General features: G+C 43.6%; 1 protein-coding gene across 4 annotated transcripts in view; it reads right to left on the minus strand.

Moving 5' to 3' along the window:
• The window catches only part of RECQL (RecQ like helicase), a 32,461-nt gene extending 23,975 nt beyond the window's left edge, over nt 1-8,486 (minus strand). The window contains exons 1-5 of one of the 4 annotated variants that reach the window (XM_089689122.1): nt 8,454-8,486; nt 6,031-6,074; nt 3,809-3,997; nt 2,966-3,145; nt 2,199-2,305 (exon numbers count right to left, since the gene is read on the minus strand). In XM_089689122.1, the coding sequence (XP_089545248.1) occupies nt 2,199-2,305; nt 2,966-3,145; nt 3,809-3,997; nt 6,031-6,052 (498 nt within the window). In that variant the 5' untranslated portion in view covers nt 6,053-6,074; nt 8,454-8,486. The other 3 variants (XM_089689120.1, XM_089689121.1, XM_089689123.1) reach the window with 3 other exon arrangements.
• Between the last annotated feature and the right edge of the window lie 64 nt (nt 8,487-8,550).

Here is an 8,550-nt window from a genome sequence, read left to right on the forward strand (position 1 = left end):
GTACAAATTTTAGGAACTGTACCCATTTGTATACACAGTCCCTCCAGGGGCTTAATTGTAATTGGACAAATGAATATAATCAAATAAAAATGTTCATTTTTATTATTTTGTCAAGAATCCTTTACTGGCAATGACTGCCTGAAGTCTGGAACCCATGGACATTACCAAAGACTGGGTTTCCTACTTTCTGATGCTTTGCCAGGCTCTAACTGCAGCTGTCTTCAGTTGTTCTTTGTGGGTCTTTCTGCCTTTAGTTTTGCCTTCAGTAAGTGAAATGCATGCTCAATTGGGTTGAGATCAGGTGATTGACTCGGCCATTGAAGAACACTCCACTTCTTTTTCTTCAAAAGCTCCTGGGTTGCTTTTGCAGTTGTGTTTTGGATCATTGTCCATCTGTACTGTGAAGCGCCGTCCAATCAAATCTGCTGCATTTGGCTGAATCTGGGCTGACAGTATATCTCTAAACACTGCAGAATTAATCCATGCCATCACACTGCCTTCACCATGTTTTACAGCTATTGTTGTGTGCTGTGGATCATGAGCTGTTCCAAGCCTTCTCCACACTTTTTTCTTCCCATCATTATGGTACAGATTAATCTTAGTTTCATCCATCCAAAGAATGCTTTTCCAGAACTGGTCTGGCTTTTTTAGATGCTTTTTGGCAAAGTCTAATCTGGCTTTTCTATTCTTCAGGCTTATGAATGGTTTGCACCTTATGGTGAACCCTCTGTATTTGCTCTTGTGAAGTCTTCTCTTGATTGTAGACTTTGACAATGATACACCCACCTCCTGGAGAGTGTCCTTCACTTGTCTGGATGTTGTGAATGTATTTTCCTTTACCATAGAGAGGATATCTATGTGATCACCCATCTCTGTTGTCTTCTGTATACGTCCATGCCTTTTTATGTTGCTGAGCTCACCAGTGCGTTATTCTTTCCTCAGAATGTACCAAACTGTTGATTTGGCCACTCCTAATGTTACTGCTATCACTCCGATGGATTTGTTTAGTTTTAGTATGATGTAGGTTCACAGCAACAGATTCCAAATGCAAATACCACACTTAGAATCAACTCCAGACCTTTTACCTGCTTAATTGATGAAGAAATAATGAAAGAGTAGCCCACACTTGGCCATGAAACAGCTTTTGGTTCAACTGTCCAATTACTTTTGGTCCCTTGAAAAAGGGGGCATGGCTACTCTTAAGACCTGTAATTCCTGTTTCCTAAACCCTTCATCCAATTTGGATGTACATGCCCTCAAATTAAACCTGAGAGTGTGCACTTTCAGCCCATATCCATTATATAACCATAGCTCGAATACGTTTTGGTAAATACCTGAAAAAACTAAAAATTGTGCCTGTGTCCAAATATATATGGACCTAACAGTATGCGTTTGCGGGTGTGTGCAGAGGGATGGAATTACTTTTAAAGTTTTTAGCAAGTGATATTTTTTCCCCTTTTTTTCCATTTAGCCTTCACATGGGGAGAAAAGCCCCCTATGTGATAGCATTGGGTAGGTGACATCCTGGTTATGGAGACAAGGTAGGGTAGTACCTTCTATGAAATGTGAACTTTCACTTAAAGGATGGCATTCTTAACACAAGTATAAAGACTGCATTCTTCCTAAAAACGTAATGGGCATTTTCCCCATTGCCCCCCTATTAATTGGCTTTAACAAGGGATCCCCAAAACCTTAGGGATTTTTCTGGGGTAAAAAGGTTTGGAAAGGCTGCTCTAGATATACATAGTACGTCCAGAGAGGCAAAATGGTTATATATGCCATTGACTTGAAGATCTGATTTCATACATCATTCCTGGAGTACTGACCTTATTTATTACATGTTTTTATAAAGCACCGTCAATTTGCGCAGCACTTTTACATATATAAATGTACATTTACATTAGCCCCTAACCATCAAGAAGCGTACATTCTAAAGTCCCTAATTCACATTCATACATACACATACTAGGGCCAATTTAAACAGGAGCCAATTAACCTACCAGCATGTCTTTGGAGTGTGCGAGGAAACCGGAGTACCTGGAAGAAACCCACACAGGCACAGGGAGAACATGTAAACTCCACTTAGGTAGTGCTGTGACTGGGATTCAAACCAATGACCCTAGCGCTGCTAGGTGCAAGTGCTAACCACTTAGCCACTGTGCTGCCCCTTACTGACCTTACAGTACTGGAGTACTGACCTTACTGCTTGCTGCATTCAGGGAGGTGGCAGAGATCCCCAATCGCTCCAGTACCATCAGCTGATCTTCCATCAGGGACACAAGTGGACAAATCACCAGTGTGAAACCTAAAATGGAGGAGAAAGTTAGGAGAGTTCTCCCCACATGACAAGAAAATAAGGCCTCATTGTCACATACATAGAAAGAGCAGGGTTTTATGTATTCTATAGAAAGAGAGATTTTTTTTTTTTTTCTTTAATATTGGTTGGGTGGGGAAAGCCAGACACTAACATTATGTTAGCAAGAATGTGCTGCACTCGCCCATACCGCTAACATTACCTAATTAGCTACAGGAGTGAGGGATTCAGGAATCACACATAAAGCACTGTGTACAAGTACTGGGAGTTCAAAGACGGTATACCCACTACTGTAGGTTTATAAATAGACCAGAGACAGTGGTGGGAGTTAGAGAGTGGTGAAGGCATAAAGCCTGTGCCTTCCTTCTAAATGGAGAAAACTGAAAGGCACAAGCCCCATAGTAAATTAAGAGCGATATAGTCCATTTTCTATGCTGTGGAAGAGCAGCAGAGCTGGAGCGGCTTGTTCTGCCTCCCTCTACCAACTTTCTTAGTCTATATGAAGGCTCTGCTCCTGTAGTATCTTGACTACACACGCAAAGAGAGATGTGTGAGCTCCCTGGCAGTTTACTAGCAGGCAATTCCAATCCCGTACAATTCAATGCTGCAAAGTAAAGACAATGTGGAAGATCCCCAGCTCACCACCCTCACCTTTTGAGCACACGGCCGGCAGTTGGTAACACAGACTCTTCCCACCTCCAGTTGGCATGATGAGGAAAACGTCTTTCCCAGCCATTGTGGCATTTATGGCTTCTAGTTGTAAGTTCCGGAAGATATCCAACTGGAAGGAATTGCACAGCTCCTCCCTAACGTTCTTCGACCAAACAAAGTCTGATGAAAGAAAATTGACAAGGTCAGTGTGATAGTATACATGCAACACAGGACAATTATTTATTAAAAGGGATGTTTTGGACCCACTCAGCCACTAGTAATTCCACATACAGAACCAACACCACTCACAGTTATGTCAAATGACCCCCTCTATTCTCTATCTATACCTCCTCCCTGGGTCAGCTGACAGACACCCACAGTATCTAATATCATGACACCTAAATCTCTCTCCCTCTACTCCACAGCTCACCCCTTCAATCTCCTTAAGCATCACTAGTTTACTGACATAGAGGTATGAATAGCACACCACTTCCTAAAACAATCTTTCCAAAATGAAGCTCATATTTCCCATTCAATTTCTTCAATTTCCATACTAGCAGATTTGGCCATTAGACAGGCATTAAAATCTGTCAGCTACCAAAAACCAAGAAGGCCTGCTAGACAAAATGTGATTTTTTTTTTTGTAAAATCCTTGTTCATAATTAAAGGTTTAGCCCAACTATTCCTAAACACAAGAGGAAGAATCTAAATGTGAGAATCAGAAGAAGTCATGAAGATCTGAACAATGACCATATAAAAATTACTTTTAGATAAAAATTACGACACAAAAAAAAATAAACTACAATTTACAGAGTCCGAATGAAGTTTGATGGTGGAATTCACCTTCTTTGTTCCAATTGTCTGTAGACTGAGTGCTGGCCCCAGCCTCAGCATCCTCCGATAGTGTCTGGATCTTCTTCTTCAGTCTATTCTTGCTCTGCATTAATTCCTGCTGCCTCTCCACCAGCTCATGAATCTGCACCTCAATGGCTTGTAATTCTGTGCTGACCTCCTCCAACTCATCCACCAGTGCTGAAACACCAGAGAGCGAGAAACACTTAGAGGGGGAACCACCCTCTGTGGAGGCACCTCCATCATTATGCAAGTCAACAAATATATACACTGGTGATGAAACAGGAAAACCACTGAGCAAATTCCAGCTGTAAACAGGTAATACAGTCACTATTAGCAATGCATGTTACTGTCCTACTAATGATAATTTACATTTCTCTGCAAAGCTCATTCATTTAGCCAACTCTCCTCTCCTGAAACACTTGTCACTGCTAGAGGACTCTGTTCCTTCCTCTATAATCTCCCCTACTGAAATACTCTGCTACCTCCACTGTCAAAAGTGGGGTACACACACTGAAAAAATTGGACAAACGATCAACTGATTTTCCACAAAGGTGTGGATCAGTATGTAACCAACAAAGGTATTAAATTGTACAAAAATTCTCAGACTACAAAGACAAACGTTCTTTCTTGTGTACAATTTCTATGACCATTGCTTCTTTCTTCCAGGTTGTCCTTTGTTTCTGATCATTTTTTTCTATTCAATTACTTCCATATGATTACTGTACACATTGAGCAAAAATCGGACATTGTGTTTGCGTACAATAAAAATGTTCTAGCTTGCACCTTTTTTTTTCAATCCAGTCAGAATCAGCTGTTGAAAGAACTATACAAATGATCAAATTATCAACAAATTGTTCCTCGTCTGGAATTTGTCTTCTGATTTTCTTATAGTGTGTACCCAACTGAACTCTCTTCTGCAATAATCTGTACTGCTGGATGACTTTGCACATTCCTCTATCTAACTCTCCTCTTCTGGAATACTCTCCTCTCCTGAAGTAATATGACTGCAAGAGTACTGCACTCTTTCCTATATCCAATTTAATTCTTCCTCACTCCATTTCATGGAGTCTTCAGGGATGGACATATTTTTAAAGACATCTGGATTAGGTCTCATCTCCGAGCATGAAAAGGGACATTAACTGCCCGGTATTAATATTAGGGATGCACCGAAATTTCGGTGGCCGAAACGTTTCGGCCGAAAACAACCCTTTTGGCCAATATGAAAAAAAGCAGATACAAGTGCCGAAAAAACTCCGCCCCTCGCCACCTGCCGTCGCCGCTACCGGCCGCCGCTTGGTAGTTCTCAGCCTAACCTGAGAAACTATCGAACGATCCCGGTGCTGGGCATAGAGATGAGTGAAGGAAAGATGGCCTCCACTCATCTCTGTGCCCTTGGAGGACCGGAGCGATGTCACTTCCGATTCCGGCCATTATTTATTTATTTTTTTTAAGCACTAGATCAATGCTTTTTTTTTTATCCAGTGCTTTACATTGCACAGGAGAGATGTGGGGTTTTATTGACCCCATCTCTCTCCATAAAGAGGACCTATCACTAATTATTTCTATCACAAGGGATGCATGCATTCCTTGTAATAGGAATAAAAGTGATTAAACTATTTTAAAAGGAACAGTGAAAAAAAAAATTTAAAAGAAAAAAAAAAAAAAAAGTTTAAAGTGCCCCCGTCCTCGCACATAGTGGTCAACACATACATAGGCCATACCCACATATGTAAATGGTGTTCAAACCACACACATGGGGTATCGCCACAAACTTCTGCGCAAGAGCAATAATTCTCACACTAGAGCTCCTCTGTAACTTCACACTGCTAACCTGTAGAAATTTTTAAAGCATCACCCATGGAGAGTTTTAAGTACCGCAATTTTTAAGCGTGACATGTTGGGTATCTATTTAATTGCCGTAACATCCTCTTTCATATTTTACAAAAAACTGGGGGTATATATTGTTTTTTTTTTAATGAAAGTGTATTTTTTTCCAAAAAATTTATATTCATTGTTAAAAACTGCGCATTTCGGTTTTCGGCCAAGTGCATTTTGAATTTTCAGTTTCGGCACCAGAATTTTAATTTTGGTGCATCACTAATTAATATAAAACATAGCAATCCAGGAGTCAGCTGCCATTTTTCTGGTGGATCAGTAATCAAGTTTTGGATATTCGTCCAGCTCTGGCCCAATGACAGCAGAAAACGTACCTGACAGATCATCAGACGCCATGTTCTCTTCTCTAATTGTGTCACTGTAAGCAGAGAAGACAAAACCATCAGGTTTCCTTTTTATACGAGTAAGAAAGAATTCTATCCAGCCTCAGTTCCCACACTGTACAGCCCATGGAGAAAGCTTGGATTATGTCACACATTGTCTCTGTATATTGATATGCAGAGACCAGCCTGGAGTGTGAAAAGGATGTAGCCATAGCTAAAATGCAGTGATAGCGGTCACATGAATGCAATATCCTTATAATGTAGTGTAAATGTCCAATGGGCAGCTATCTGGGATATTCTGCCAAGATTTACCATATCGGATCATGTCACAGCTGTGGGTTTGCAGGTTCCCAACAATCTACAACGAGCCCCATGGCATGTTTTTTCCTCCTCCCCAATTATCCCACTGTCAACAGACTTCCATCCACTGCGAGTACCCAGGGGACATGGAGAGAAGTGTAAATATCACATCAATTGTGATGGTCTCACAATTGTGGTGGAAAGGCGGTGGCATCAATTGAATGGATGGCTGCCAATCAGTTGTAAGGGTTACTACAAGATGATAGAAACCGCCTGAGAGGATCTGGCTCTGAGACTGCCATCAAAAAGCCACTCCATAGAAGTGCCGAAACCCGCCACAACCTGAAGGGATCTTGCTCTGAGGTCGCCATCATGGGTCCTTACCATTTAAAATGTCAGATCCCCCGGAACCTTAGGGGATCTGGTTTTGGAACTGCCATATTGAGGCACCCCCCCCCCCAAAGAAATATCTGTCCACCCACGGTCTTAGAGGATCTGGCTCTGAGACCTCCATCACTGAGTACTTTCGTGGAAATGTCAGCCCCTACAGCCTGATGGCAACTGCCTCTGAGACCACCATCATAGGGACCCTCTATAGAAATGTCAATCTCCCTACAGCCTGAGGGGACCTGGCTCAGAGACTGCCATCATGGGGACCCTTTATGGAAATGTCAGTCTCCCTACAGCCTGAGGGGACCTGGCTCAGAATCTGCCATCAAGGAGACCCTTTATGGAAATGTCAGTCCTCCTACAACCTGAGGGGACCTGGCTCAGAGACTGCCATCATGGAGACCCTTTATGGAAATGTCAGTCTCCCTATAGCCTGAGAGGCTCTGGCTCTGAGTCTGCCATCATGAGGCCTCTCCATGAAAAATGTCATCTACAGCCTGAGGAGACCTGGCTCTGAGACTGCCATCAGGGAGCCCCTCAGGGGAAATGTCAGTTCCCCTACAGCCTGAGGGGATCTGCCTGTGAGACCACCATCATAAGACCCTTCCACTGAATTGTCAGCCCCCACAGCATAAAGGGATCTGTCTCTGAGACCACAATCACAGGGCCCTTCCATGGAAATATCGGCTCCCCCAGAGCCTTAGGGAATCTGGCCACCATGCAAATGTCGTCCCATACAGTTTGAGGGGATCTGGCTCTGAAACCGCCATCATGGGACCTCTCCAGGGAAATGTCAGTCCCCCCAAGAATCTGCCATTTAAAAAAAAAATGATCTAAAAACAAAAACATGGAGAAACAGGAAAGTGTTATAACAGGATGAGCTGTGTGGAAGTCACAAAACAAAGAGAAGACAGCACGCTCAGTCCAGACTTCGTGATGCACGCCGTCTACGGATCCGTACGCTGGGGGACCATTCCGGGCACACATTTCCATCCATGGTTACTTTAGGCAGTGGGCTGTACGGTGCCTCAACACAGGAAAACATAGGCCCTGCTGCATTGTGTGCAGAGCTCTGCACATTGTGCTTTGTGGGGTGCTGCCTCATGGATGGGCCGTAAGAAGCCATTCAAAATGACTGGCACTGCACAGAACAGACGCACACACGGTGTTCTGCACGTGGCGGTAGCATGCACGTGTTGCCGATCTTACTGTGGTCATGTGAAGGAGCCAGGGGAGAATACGGCCACAACATTGATCACAGGCCATTCAAGGAGATCGATCTGTGCCCACAGAGATCTTCCAGTACACACATTTGTACAGGGCTGAATGGGGGAGGGGTCTGGTCTCTCAGCAGGTGGTCCATGGCATGGTTTGTGTTGTACTGCATTGGCTGACAATCATGTGATTGTCACACTGCTCCTTCCTTCTCTCCCGGTATTCGGGGTTCCTTCTACCAGACAAAATCTCTCCACACTGAACAGTTATTGGAGGTTCAGCCAAAGAACAGCTGGAGATAAGAGGGGGCGCAGCCTGGGACCTCCTCAGAGGACCAGTCACCTCCTAGGACTGCCCAGCTCAGTGCTGACAAGTCCTCAGTGTAAAGTGGGGGGGGGAGAAGTGTCACTCCTGCCAACCATCAGTATCAGTCCCTCCTCTGTGAATTCCTGGTTGTCAGGCGCAACAGTCTTCTTCCTCCTTCTTATTCTCCATCATCACCCACTCACCTCTCCTCACCTTCCGGGCATTCCAGCCAATCACAAAACGCGCGTTCTCTTTGGGTCATCTGCGCGCTGCTTCCTGATTGGTACCCCAGCCGGCACC

This window comes from Staurois parvus, unplaced genomic scaffold, assembly GCF_062004578.1.
Source record: "Staurois parvus isolate SC_StPar_1 unplaced genomic scaffold, SC_StPar_1.0 ptg000469l, whole genome shotgun sequence".
NCBI lineage: Eukaryota > Metazoa > Chordata > Amphibia > Anura > Ranidae > Staurois > Staurois parvus.